Source organism: Equus quagga, chromosome 19, assembly GCF_021613505.1.
Source record: "Equus quagga isolate Etosha38 chromosome 19, UCLA_HA_Equagga_1.0, whole genome shotgun sequence".
NCBI lineage: Eukaryota > Metazoa > Chordata > Mammalia > Perissodactyla > Equidae > Equus > Equus quagga.
The window spans coordinates 8,821,046-8,835,200 of NC_060285.1; the positions used below are offsets into that span (position 1 = coordinate 8,821,046).

General features: G+C 38.9%; 1 protein-coding gene across 4 annotated transcripts in view; it reads left to right on the forward strand.

Moving 5' to 3' along the window:
- The window catches only part of SLC25A17 (solute carrier family 25 member 17), a 39,033-nt gene that overhangs the window by 653 nt on the left and 24,225 nt on the right, over positions 1-14,155 (forward strand). Inside the window, exon 2 of one of the 4 annotated variants that reach the window (XM_046646860.1) lies at positions 5,880-6,007. The exons of 1 other annotated variant lie outside the window; for it this stretch is intronic. In XM_046646860.1, the coding sequence (XP_046502816.1) occupies positions 5,990-6,007 (18 nt within the window). In that variant the 5' untranslated portion in view covers positions 5,880-5,989. Of the gene's footprint in view, positions 1-90; positions 181-5,879; positions 6,008-14,155 lie in introns of those variants that run through there. 2 more of the 4 variants (XM_046646859.1, XM_046646862.1) reach the window with 2 other exon arrangements.

Genomic DNA, 14,155 nt, shown 5'->3' on the forward strand with positions numbered 1-14,155 from the left:
ACAGGGAGGCGGGAAGAAGCTGGTTACTGGTTTTCTTTGCCTCCGGAAGTTTAACGGCGGGTCATACCCCGCCCCCCGCCCTCACAGACTTGGCCTCGGTGGGGCCTGACGAAAACCTGGGTTGACGCTGTTTGGCTTCGTCACGTGCTCACTGCAGCCTGTTTCGCGCACCTGCTGCCGGTGAGCGGCAGGACCTGCTAGGTCTCGGGCCGGTGTTACTTTTTAATCGAAATCAGAGCTGCTGTCTCCCCTAGGGGTGGCGTGCTGTGCGGTGTGTGCGTGCTTCTTGGGCTTCTGGGTCTCGGTCCCATTCGACCCCGCTCGCGTGGGTCTCTCCGTTTCTGCTTCTCCTCTTCTCTCACGGCCCTTTGTTCGTATCCTGCTCTGACTGTCAACGGGCGCCTTCAGAGGAATATCGCTGAGTCCTGCTGCTAACCCCCAAAACTTCACCAGGAGCTCGTGTGCTGTGCAGACTCACCGGGCCTGAACCCCAACTGCATCATTTGTTGGATAGGTGGCCTGGAAACCTCACTCTCCTAGTCTAAGGTGGCGCTGCCCGTACCTACCTCGCAGTGTTGTTATGAGAATTAGGTGTCACAATAGTTCGTGGAAGTGCCTGATTCAGGATTCTTGGTTCATTCAGTTAAACGGAAGAGCCTTTCAGCCAGTGTAAAGGTGCTGAGATGGAATCTTGCTTGACAGGCTCTAGGATGGGCGTGGAGACCTGTGTATCTGGAGTGGAGGGAACAAAGAGGCAGATAGCTTTCAGGGGAACAGATTGTGTGAGACTTGAGCTGTGAGTGGGAAGGAGAGCTAGCTGGCTATTGGGGTTTTTGACCATGCAGCAACTTGCTCGTTGACATTTTAAACACGATCGCCCTGGCTGCTCTGTTGAGAGCAGACTATAAGGGATCAAGGGTGGAAGCAGAGGAACTGTCAGGGGGCTATTACATCGTCTCAGGCAAGAGATGAGGTGGCCTGGCCCAGGACGGTAGCCGTGGAGGTGGTGAGAAGGGATCGTTAACCTGGTATATTTTTGTAAGCTAGAGCCAGCAGGGTTTGATGGTGGATTGGATATGGAGTGTAACAGAATGAGGGTTGGTTGACTCCCAAGAGTTTTTGGCTTGAGCATCTAGAAGGATGATGTTCTCATTTACTGAGACGGTGAAGACTGTAAAGGAGCAAGTTTAGGGGGAGAGATTAGGAGTTTGGTTTTGGTTTTGAACTAGTTAAATTAGAAATGCCCAGAGTAGTCATGAGACCAGATGAGCTCACCAAGGAAATAAGTGTAGACTGAGAGAAGAGTCTCGAAGCCTGAGCCTTGGAGCACACCAACATTAAGAGGTTGAGGAAATGAGATAGCCCCAGCAAAGGAGACTAAGGAAGGGGCAGTAGAGTAGGAGAAAACTAAGAGAATGTGGTGTTCTGAAAGTCACATAGAGACCGGGTGGGGGTAGAGATGTTAGATCTCGACAGTCGTATACCTCCTAATGACGCTTCTGATCAAGGACTGACCAAGTAGACAACAGTGGTCCCCTAAGATTAATACCGTATAACCTAGGTGTGTAGTACTATCTAGGTTTGTGTTAAGTACACTCTGTGGTGTTTGCACAACGACAAAATTGCCTAGTGATGCATTTCTCAGAATGCGTGCCTGGTGTTAAATGAAGCATGACTAATTAAGGTGCAGAGACATTTCTATTTTTTTCTCTCCTTGTTAGCTATTTTTCTCTTGTTCTCCTTGAAATTCTGCGCCCTGAATTTGCTATGGTGTGTTATCCATTAGACCCTTTGTTTAACCTGTATATTTGTGTATAGGTGTGAGAGTTAGCTTGATTGTTATATCAGGGGAAAGATTTCTATTAACTCTGATTAGGTGAATAACATGTTTTTGAATATGAAAACCAGAGTAAGTGGCTTTCAGTCTTTGGAATTTCATTAGCTCAAGATGTACCACTGAAAATGTATTTTAGTCGTTCTTCTTTCTTTCTTTTTAAAATAATCCTGTCTAACAATGCCATGTACCCCCTTAAGAGATGCTGTACACTGATTTCAGTGATGCTGCTGTGCCCCTCAGCCACCATTTCTGGACTTCTCTCTGGAAATTGACTTTGGAACTGGCATTGCAATTTTTTTTTTTTTTTTTTTTTTTTTACTATTGTTATCCTTTGAGGGTGAATTAGCATTTTGGAAATGGTCATTTGGTGACCGGATTGGTAGGCCAACCCAAACACAATTGTTTGTACTTACAAAGCATGATACCTGCTTCTATGTTTATGTATGTCCCTGTCTGTTATTCCCGTAAGTTGCACATGGTTGGGGGACCGAGTCTTGACCAGGTTTACCTGACTATCTCATTCTGACCATGTCTGTGAGATTAAGTACTTCAGCTCAACTCCGTGGATGTTTGTGTTAGCCAAATTAAAAAGTAGACTCAGATGTTTATTGACCTTTTACAGGAGAGACATAGCCCAGAAAATGAATAAACCATCTATGTTTTGGGTATGTAACCTGAAATGTAGATGCTGATAGATTATTAAGGAATCTGGGTGCTGACTATGGGAGTGTTCACAACAGAGAGAGCCAAAAGTGCCCAGGAACTTAGGCTGAAAATGATTTATGTGACTTTGCTTGCCATTTTTATCTCTAGCTGTGATCTGTTTTCTGGGCTACAGTATGGTATTGCCAACTGCCTAAAGATTTTTTTCGCCTATTTAGTCATTAATTAATTAATTAATTGTTAGGTTCCTGCCCTTGAGGTATGGATAGTCTCATAAGGAAGACAAACTCATTAACAATTAAATACAGTACAGTGATTGCTGTGTAATAGAATTTTGTACACAGGATGCATACCATTAAAACGCAGATGAGAGAATGGTTAATTCATCATCATTATCTGAAATTCACTACATCCAAGATTGAGCTAGTAATTTCTTTTTTCTTTTCTTTTTTGAGGAAGATTAGCCCAGAGCTAACTGCTGCCAATCCTCCTCTTTTTGCTGAGGAAGACAGTCCCTGAGCTAACATCCGTGCCCATCTTCCTCCACTTTATGTGTGGGACGCCTACCACAGCAGGGCTTGCCAAGCGGTGCCATATCCACACCCAGGATCCGAACTGGTGAACCCCGGGCCGCCAAAGCGGAATGTGCACACTTAACTGCTGTGCCACCGGGCTGGCTACAAGAACTAGTAATTTCTTAAAACTAGGTCCCTCTTTTTTTTTTTTTTTAAAGATTTTATGTTTTTCTGTTTTCTCCCCAAAGCCCCCCAGTACATAGTTGTATATTCTTTTTTTGTTGTGGGTCCTTCTAGTTGTGGCATGTGGGACGCTGCCTCAGCGTGGCCTGACGAGCAGTGCCATGTCTGTGCCCAGGATTCGAACCAACGAAACACTGGGCTGCCTGCAGCGGAGAGCGCGAACTTAACCACTCGGCCACGGGGCCAGCCCCAAAACTAGGTCCCTCTTTTGATTTTCCTATTTCTGTCAGTAGTATCTTCATTTCTGTGACTCTCCCTTCTCTCTTGTAATCCATATCCAATAAATCAGCAAATCCTATTGATTCTCCCTTTTATAGTTCTTCTGGCAGTTATCCCTCCTCTCTTTTTCTAGCCACCACTCAAACTGATTCAAGGCCTTACTATTGTAAATCGGATGTACTTTCCTAAAGCAGTGTTTGTATTTGTGTTTTGGTCTTTCAGGTTGAAAGCTCTTGAGGTTACTTGGATGGCCCCCTAAAAGACTTTTGGTGTGTCTTTTGATTAGATACCTGTGCAAAGGGCCTTACTTCAGATTTCTGGGTTTTTTCCTCATGGATTTTTGTCATTTTCCTAATTTTCATATCCAGGGTAAAGTGGTAGCTATTTTATGTTTGTTTTGATTTGCTTTTGTTTAGTATTTGTTACTCTACTAAATTTTATAAATTTTTTGAAGACAGGAGGATTAAGTTAGGAATACATTTCTTAGTTCACTCATTAAATATCCAGGGAACATAGAAGAGTGGTGTTAGGTGCTATCAGGTAATAGATTCAAAATGTGAATATGTTACCAACCTGCCCTTAAACGATTTTATCATGAAATAAGAACAAAATAGAATAAACAGCAAAGGAATAGACACATTTATAAAGATTATAAAATATTTATTTGCTAAGATTATCAGTAGTCCATTTAAAAATACTTAAAATGATATTTCTATTTCTAACTAAGGAGCTAATGAAAGCTTCTCCCGAAAACTTCCCTTTATAATAAAAAAAATCTGTATAAAATATCTTTTAAAATAACACCTTCTTAAAAGCATTAATAGGGGCTGGCCCAGTGGCGCAGTGGTTAAGTGCGCACATTCTGCTTTGGCGGCCCGGAGTTTGCCAGTTCGGATCCTGGGTGCGGACATGCCACCATGTGGCAAGCCATGCTGTGGTAGGTGTCCCATATATAAAGTAGAGGAAGATGGGCACGGATGTTTGCTCAGTGCCAGTCTTACTCAGAAAAAAGAGGAGGATTGGCAGATGTTAGCTCAGGGCTAATCTTCCTTGAAAAAAAACAAAAAGCATTAATAAGGTGACAAGAAGGTAAAGGAAATCTCAGACTGGAGAATGAATGAAGGCAGGACCCAGAGGCAAGGAGAGGAGTCTTTGCCCTGCAGGAATTGCTTAACTGAGAAAACATGAGGTTTAGACTTGTAGCTTCTGAAGATACAGGAAAGAAGAGAAAGAACCCAGTCTGTGCAAGATGAGTAAGGGATCACCCAGTAAACCTGGAATCCCAAAGGAATATACTATAAAGGTGGATGAGAGATAATTTTAGCCTTCCCCAGGAAAATCAGCCATGTCCAACCTTGACGCTGATTTGCATGGGGAAGTCACCACTGAGACTTCGAAGCCAAAAGCCCTCCCTCAGGTTGCAGCCAGAATTCTCACTACTTACATGATTTGAAAACATAAAGCCAATAATTTAACTTAGAGTGATTCCAAGTTGATGGAGTCCCAGAGTGTCTGGCAGAAATCCTTTCCAGAGGTACTTATCTTTATTAGGTTTAAAAAATGCCCAAAAGTAAAATTCTAAGGGCAATAAGCAGCTCAATGCAAGCGAACTAAACTCACAGAAACAAGGCATTATGAATAAGAACAGTAGACAGCAGCAACAATCAGGAAATGGAATTTTCCGTTACAGTCTAAAAAAGCTGTTGAGTATGTATAAGAAAAATAAAAGAAAGGCCAGAAAATATGTGCAAGGAACAAGAAGCTAAGATTAGCCCAGTAGATTGGAAAGTTAACCAAATAGAATATCTAGAAAGGACAAGTAAAATAACTAAAATTTTAAAATTGATGCATGATAGTCATAGGAACACTGAATATTGGTTTAAGTGAAAATCATAACTCTTAGACGGATGGGAGAAGAAACAGGAATATAACAGCCAAATTCTCATTGTCCATAATAGAAGGTAAATAGTGTTTAAAACTGATGAATCAAAAGATAGGATATTTTTTAATTATTTGGAGATAATAAACATTCCAAAAGAAACAGACAAAAGAACTTAAAATAATTGCCTCTGAGAAGGAAGACTGAGTAAAATGAAGAGTGGGCAAGAACTACTATAGTTTGTCACTTATATTACATTACTTTTAAACTGTGTGCATGCTTTGCTTTGACCAAATAAAAATTTAAAACTGAAAAATTTAATGCATAACTATGAATTGATGATTGTTGATGCTGAGTGATGCGTTCTAACTTAAGCACAGGTTTATCAGTATATTAGGCACTGAAGGTAGAATTAGTGCAGTAAAAGATAGCTGACACCTGATTCTCATTTGCTATTATTGTAGTCAGAGAACAGTGGAATGTTTTCTTCATTTTGCTAAGAGAAAATAAACTTTCTACCTAGAATGCCGTATCCAATGAAAATCTTTAAAACATAGGTGAAATAGAGACATTTTTGAACCATCAACAACAGTTTGCCACTAGCAAGATCCTCACTGGAAGAAATTCTGAAGGATGTTCTTTGTGCGGAAGGTGAGTGGTCCCAGATGGAAGGAATGAAGAGTTGAGAAAGTGATAAATATTGCATGTGGCTAAATCTAAACAAACATTAACTATCAAATAATAAAACAAATTAACCCAGTGTTTTGTGGACATTAAAAAGAAATAAAAGAAGTTAGAATTAAAATAGATGATAACAGTAGCAAGAAGGTGGATGGGAGTGAATGGAATTAAATTTATATTGTTTGGGAGGAGGATAATCATACTGAATATTTTTAGAATTGTTGAGTCAGGAATGTATGTTGTAATTACTAGATAGCTTGTAAAAGAGTGGAAACTATGCATATAACTTCTAGAGGTAAAAAATTAGGGGGCTGGCCCTGTGGCTAAGTGGTTAAAGTTCCATGTGCTCCACTTTGGCAGCCTGGGTTCTTGGGTTTGGATCCTGGATGCAGACCTACTCCATTCATCAGCCATGCTATGGAGGCATCCCACATACAAAAAATAGAGGAAGATTGGCACAGATGTTAGCTCAGGATAAATTGTCCTCAAAAAAAAAAAAAAAATTCTAGTCAAATAGGAGGAAAGGATAGAAAAAGCAACATAGGGCATGTATGACAGCACAAAATAAGATGGCCCTGTAAGTCCAAATAAATGTTAATGAACTAAATGCTTCAGTTAAAAGAGAATGCACTAGATTGGTTTTAAAAAGAGGAAAATGCTATTGGTAAAAAATATGTCTAAAGGAAAAGGATGCAGAAACTTTGAAAGTAAAATAGTGAGAAAAGACATACCAAATACTAATCAAAAGAAAGCTGGTAAAACTATTAACATCAGACAAAATAAACTTTATAGTAATGTCATTACTAGAGATCAGGAGAATGACATCATATGTCAGGAAAATTAAGCAATTTTGAGTTTGTGTTCATCTAATAGTTTCAAAATGTTTAAAGCAAAAAATAATACTTTAAGAAGAAATATACCAATCCATCATCAAAGTGGATTTTAATATATCTCAGTAATTGATAGAACAAGTGGGAGGGACAGAGACAACAAAAATATAAAGGATTGAATGTCTTTAATGAGCTTGACCTAATAGACATATACAGAACATTGTTCCCAACAACTGCAAAATACACATTCTTTTTCAAGCCAAACATGGAAAAGGTATCAAAACTGGCTTACTGGTATCAAAACTTACTGAGCTGTAAAGCAAAAGTTAAATTTTGAAAGTTTTGAAATGGTGCAAAATGAATTCTTGAAACACAGTGCAATCAAGCTAGTAACAATAACAAAAAGTTAACTTAAAAAAACGCCCAAAACAAAAACATATATGTTTGGAAATTAAACACATTTCTGATTGATCTCTGGGTTAAAGGAGAAATCATAATGGAAATAAGATATTTAGAACTAAATGATAGCACAGATAGTGCATATTAAAACTTGTAGGTACAGTGGAAACTACAGGTCATCATTGAAAAAAATTAAAGACCTGAAGAAGTGGAAAGACATCCCATGTTCATGAATTGGAAGACAATATTGTTAAGATGAAAATATTTGCCAGAAGGATCTACAGATTCAGTGCAATCTGTCACAATTCCAGTTTGATTTTTTGCAGTAATTAAGCTGATCCTAAAATTCATTTGAAAATGTGAAGGATCTAGAATAACCGAAACAATCTTGAAAAAGAACAAAGTTGAGGATTCATACTTCCCAATTTCAAAACTTAGTACAGAGCTACAGTAATGAAGAGAGTGTGGTTCTGGCAGACAGATAGACAGCTCAGTGGAATAGAATTGAGAGTCCAAAAATTAAACCTTCAGATTTGTGTTCAATTGATTTTTGGCAAGGATGCCAAGACATATCAATAGGGAAAGAATAGTCTCTGCGGTAAATGGTGCAGGGACAGCTGGATATCCACACGCGAAAGAATGAAGTTGGACCCCTACTTCACACCACACAAAAAAATTAACTCAAAATCAACCACAGACCTAAATGTAAGAACTGAAACTACAAAACTTTTAGATGAAAGCAGGCATAATCTTCATGACCTTGGATTGGCAATGGTTTCTTAGATAAGACACCAAAAGCACAAGTAATAAAATTAAAAAATGTTAGTTGGACTTCATTCAAATTAAAAACTTTTTGTGCTTCAAAGACACTATCAAGAAAGTGAAGACAAAAAAAACCTTTTTAATGGAAAAAAAAGTGAAGACAACACAATGGGAGAAACTGTTTGTAAATCATATATCTGATAAGGGTCTAGTATCCAGAATATATAAAGAATGCTTACAACTTTAATAATAGAAAGCAAATAACCCAATTAAAAAATGGACAGAGGATTTGAATAGACATTTCTCCAGTGAAGATATACAAGTAGCCAATAAATATGTGAAAAGCTGCTTGACATCATTAGTCATCAGGGAAATACAAGTCAAAACCACAGGGGAATACCACTTCACACCCACTAGGGTGGCTATAATCCAGAGGGGAGATAATAAATATTGCAAGGATATGAAGAAATTGGGAACCTCATATTCTGCTGGTGGGAATGTAAAATTTTGCAGCCACTTGGAAAACAGTTTGGTAGTTCCTTAAATGTTAAACAGAGTTACCATATGACCCAGCAATTCCACTCCTAGAGAATTGAAAACATATGTCCATACAAAAACTTGTACGGGAATGTTCATAGCAGCATTATTCATAAAGCCAAAAACTGGAAACAACCCAAATCCATCAGTGGATGAATGGATAAACAAAATGTGATGTATCCATACAATAGAATATTTTTCAACCGTAGGACAGAGTAAAGTTCTGATTCTACAACATGGATGAGCCTTGAAAAAAGTCAGTCACAGAAGATCATGTATTATTTGATTCCATTTATATGAAATGTCCAGAATAGGCAAAATAGAGACAGAAAGTAAATTACTGGTTGTCAGGATGTGGGAGGAGAAGCGAATGGAGAGTGACTGCTAATGGGAACGGGTTTCCTTTTGGGGTGATAAAAATGTTCTGGAGTTAGATGGTGGTGATGGTTGTACAACTTTGTGAATATATTAAAAACCGCTGAGTTGTAAAGAAAAGAAAAACTTGTCAGATTAAGCTAAAATACCTAAAGAGAAATGAATAGCCTTTAAATCAAGTTTGGAAAAGAAGAGAGACTTAAAATTAATGAGCTAAGCATCCATCTCAAGAACTTAGGTAAGAATATCAAGATAAATCCAAAGAAAGGAAAAGGAAAGTAATAAAGATAAGAAATTAATGAAATAAAAAATAAAAACACAATGTCCTGCCATATAGTATGTTTTCAATAATTGTTGAGAATGAAATTTTGATTATAAAAATAAGAATATATAATCACATTGTTGGTAAAATAATGATCCCATCTTCCTTTAAGTAAACAAAAATCTGTTAAGTCATGGTACAAGCATTGTCTTAAAGGTGAGGAAGTGTGCTGTATTCCAATGACTTCCAAATCTATGTTTCTGTCCCAGAATCTTTGGAACTACAGGCTGTCATCTGGCTACCTGTGGATATCTTCAAGTAGAAGTAGTCTTTGAGGCACTTAAAATTCAGTTAATTCAAAGGCAAAATCAGTATCTCTCCCCGCAAGTTTCTCCTCCTGCAGTGTTTACCATCTCAGTTAATGACAACACAGCCTCCCTGGTTCTTTAAGCCATAAACCTGAAAGTCATCTTTGAAATTCCTCTTCTTCCTCTCCACATGTCTGTTCAGTTAGTCACTAGAATGGTCCTCAATATACTTAGCAAAAGCCTTTGACTTGACCCCTGCATACTCATAGAGGCTTTCATTCTTCTTTTGATTTTGCTCTCTGTATTCTGACAATAATAGCCTTTGAATTTCCAGAATGTCCAGCTCACTTCCAGACTTGCACTTGTTTCCCCTTTCAGCATCCTATTAGATGTTCTTTATCAGCTTTCTGGTATCCCTGTCATAAAAGAACAAGCCTCTAATAAATTATTGCCTCTAGGGTATTAATTATAGGCTATATTTATTCTTCTTAGTTATTTGCTTTTTGAAGAGTTTCATGGGAGGACAATGGCCACCCAAAGGTAGTGTGATGTTTTTAACTGCTTATATCACACTGGTGTGATAACCTCTGTAGGGGAGGAAGAACTATTCCTCTACCCTCTAGGTTCTTCTTGCTGGTCTAAGAATTAAATTGACATGAGACAGAATAGCAGGAGAAAATCAAAGTTTAGTAACATGTATGCATGGGAGAAACCCAGGAAAACTAACTTGCTGAAATGCCTGAAGCCACCACCTTAAATATCTTCAGCTAAAGACAAAGGAGGATGTTTAGGGTAGTGGTTTGGGACTTCAGAGAGGAGGAAGGCAATCACATGGAGATGGGAAAGCGAATGTTTGGTAAACAAATGTTTGCCATACCTTGCAAAGACAATGGGACATGGGTAGGGCTTTGATCAAATGGGCCTTGCTAGGTTCCTCCCAGTCTACCACACCTAGTTTATATTATGTTATACTGTAGTTATCTATGGTGATAGCTCCTTCATGAAACAGGACTTCTGTCTTAAATTCTTTTAGGCAATTAGGGGGAAAATCAAAGTTTCTTCCTGACTCTTGTTCTTAAAAATAATCAAGCCAAAGAGATAGATTCTAGGGTAGTAAATTCTGATCCCCCGACACATCAGCTTAAAGGAATCATTAGAAGTGATGTGTTAAATAATAAAGTTTGTTAATATACTGTTTTTCATATATAATGGCGTGTTTGTAACAGCACTTCTCAAACTATTTGGGCTCTGGATTTCTTTATACTCTTAAAAATTATTGCAGCAACCAGCCTGGTGGCATAGTGGTTAAGTTTGCATGCTCCACTTTGGTGGCCCCGGGTTCACCAGTTCGGATCCAGGGTGCAGACCTATGCACTGCTTATCAAGCCATGCTGTAGCAGGTGTCCCACAAATAAAATAGAGGAAGATAGGCACAGATGTTAGCTCAGGGCTAATCTTCCTCAGCAAAAAGAGGATTGGCAGCAGATGTTAGCTCAGGGCTAATCTTCCTCAAAAAAAAAAAATTATCACAGACTGAAGAGCTTTTGCTTGTAGGGTTATAACTATCTATATTTATTGTATTAGAAATTAAAACAAATCATTAAGATATTTGTTAAAAACTTGTTAATGTTAACATACTTTTTTTTTTTAAGGATTGGCGCCTGAGCTAACATCTATTGCCAGTCTTCTTTTTCTTTTTCCTTTCTCCTCCCCAAAGCGCCCCAGTACATAGTTGTGTATTCTAGTTGTGAGTGCCTCTGGTTGTGCCATGTGGGACGCTGCCCCGGCATGGGCTGATGAGCCATGATGTGCTGTGTCTGCGCCCAGGATCCAAATAGTGAAACCCTGGGCCTCCAAAACGAGCACGTGAACTTAACCATTTGGCCACGGGGCCAGCCCCTACATAACTTTTGTTAGACTCTATTTTCCCCCAAATAGTAAGAAGAGTGGCATTGTTTTATATTTATTCTCTCGTGTTCTTATGTCTTTTTAAAAAAATTTGGGGGCTGGCCCTGTGGCCGAGTGGTTAAGTTTGCGCGCTCCGCTGCAGGCAGCCCAGTGTTTCGTCAGTTCGAATCCCGGGCACGGACAGGGCACTGCTCATCAAACCACGCTGAGGCAGCATCCCACATGCCACAACTAGAAGGACCCACAACTAAGAATATACAACTACATACTGGGGGGCTTTGGAGAGAAAAAGGAAAAAAAAAATCTTTTAAAAAAAAATTTGCTTTTTCTCCACTTCAAAATTAACACACATGCTTATTGTTAAAAATAATTATATAGAGATGCACAATGAAGGAAATAGAAGCTACTAAGAATTTCTTTCATTTTCCCAGATTTGTCTGTGTTTGTTTTGTGTACACTTTTGTAAGTGGAAGAGAAAAGTGTGAAGTTATTTATGTCTTGATTGAAAAACGGTTGAGAACTGAGGTAAATCAGTGACTAGTAGAACTAGGAGGTTCCAGCTGCCGCTCAGGCTTTTGGCAGCCCTCTTAACTACCCTGGCACAGACTCCTCAGTTCTCAGGTGAAGGGACTCCACTTTTAGGCGATCTCTAAAGGCTTTGCCGGCTCCAGGTGCCAGTGCAGTGTAGGAATTAATTCATTTTCCCAGCACCAAATGGTTAAATGCTAGAGGGGGGTGGTAGAATGTTGTGACTAAAAATATTTGGTTTTGGTGAGATATAAGAAAGTTGTTTCTCTGGAAATTGAATTCCTTTAACCTGTAATTGTTGTCAGCATAGGACTCCCACTCAGATGGTTAGAATTCTGTGGGACTCAAAATAATGGATTTATTTTTATGCCTCTCTGGCACAACTGTATTGTGCATTGTGGTTATCTTGGTATTTTGTGCCTTCTAATTTTGTATAAGTGAACAGACAGTCCTAAAGAAAAAAAGAAGATGGAGTATTTATGAAAGAGGAATTTATCAAATTCTGAAGAATCGTGTACTTATATAGCTTGACATAAGACTTGTATATATAATAAATACTTTGCTTCCGGTTAGTAGATGCTTATGAAAACAGTCATTTGTATGTTTGCTTGGCAAGGAGACAAATATGGCAAGTCCCCAAGGTACAGAAATAGCTATGTTCCAAATTTACCTTTAGCATTTGGAATACATTTTCTCATGGGTGTTGTTTATTTGTAGGTGCATACAGTCATACATTCATTAATAAGTTCAGGGTTTATGCTATGCCAGGCTCTATGCTGAGTTTCCAGACTAGTCCACAGGAAAGTTTTAAAAGTTTTACTTACAGCAGTGGTTAAGAGTGTGGACTCTGGAGCCAGGCTGCCTGTGTTCAAATACTGATCCTGCCACTTGGAAAGTGTATGATTGTAGGAAAGTTGCAAAACCTTTTAGTATTTTCTTCCTCATCTTTAAGACGGAGAGAATAATAGTACTTAACTTCATGGAGTTGTGAGAATTAAATATTTTTTTTAATTGAGATATAATTCACATAGCATAAAATTAACCATTTTAAAGTATACAATTCAGTAGTAATTAGTACATTCATAATTTTATGCAACCACTACCTCTATCTCATTCCAAAACATTTTGAATGGACAAAGTGTGGTATATACACAAAATGGAATATTACTTGGCCATTAAAAGGAATGACGAACTGATAAATGCTACAAGGTAGATAAACCTTGAAACATTATGCTAAGTGAAAGAAGCCAGATGCAAGAGGTCATGTGTCACATGATAGTTTTTTTCTAATATTTTTATTTACTTATTTATTTATTTATTTATTTATTTTTTAGGAAGATTAGCCCTGAGCTAACATCTGCTGCCTATCCTCTTTTTGCTGAGGCAGACTGGCCCTGAGCTAACATCCATGTCCATCTTCCTCTGCTTTATATGTGGGACGCCTACCACAGCATGGCTTGCCAGGCGGTGCCATGTCTGCACCCGGGATCCAAACTGGCAAGCCCCGGGTGTCCGAAGCAGACCATGCGCACTTAACCGCTGCGCCACTGGGCCAGCCCTGCATGATAGTTTTTATGGGAAATATTCAGAATAGATTCGTCCATAGAGACAGAAAGCAGGTTTGTGGTTGTCGGGACTGAGTGGAGGGGGAAATGGGGCATGCCTGCTTAATGGATACAGGGTTTTCTTTTAGGATGATGAAAATATTTTGGAACTTCATAGATGTGGCGGTTACACAACATTGTGAATGTACTAAATGTCACTGAATGGTATACTTTAAAATGGTTAATTTTGTGTTATGGGAATTCCACTTCAGTTTAAAAATAATAAAGGCCGGTGATCACTTAGCTGGCAAAAATTCCTCAGGCAACCAGAGCTGAAAAGCTTGCTTAACCCTGTGAGTTTCCACTCTTTCTGGCCTCACTGGATTTCCTTTACTTTCCTGTGAGCTCAACTGATGTTTGTTATATTTTTTTAGTATATTTTATATTTTATTTAACAGTTCTGTAGTTCAGAAGTCTGATGCAGGTCTCACTGAGCTGAAATCACAGTGTCAGTAGGGCTCTGTTTCTTTCTGGAGGCTGTAGCGGAGAATCCATTTCCTTGCTTTTTCTGGCTTCTAGAGGCCACCCACATTCCTTGGCTAGTGGCTGCTTCGTCCATCTTAGAGCCAGCAAATGATGGGTTTAGTCCTCACTCCCACCAACTC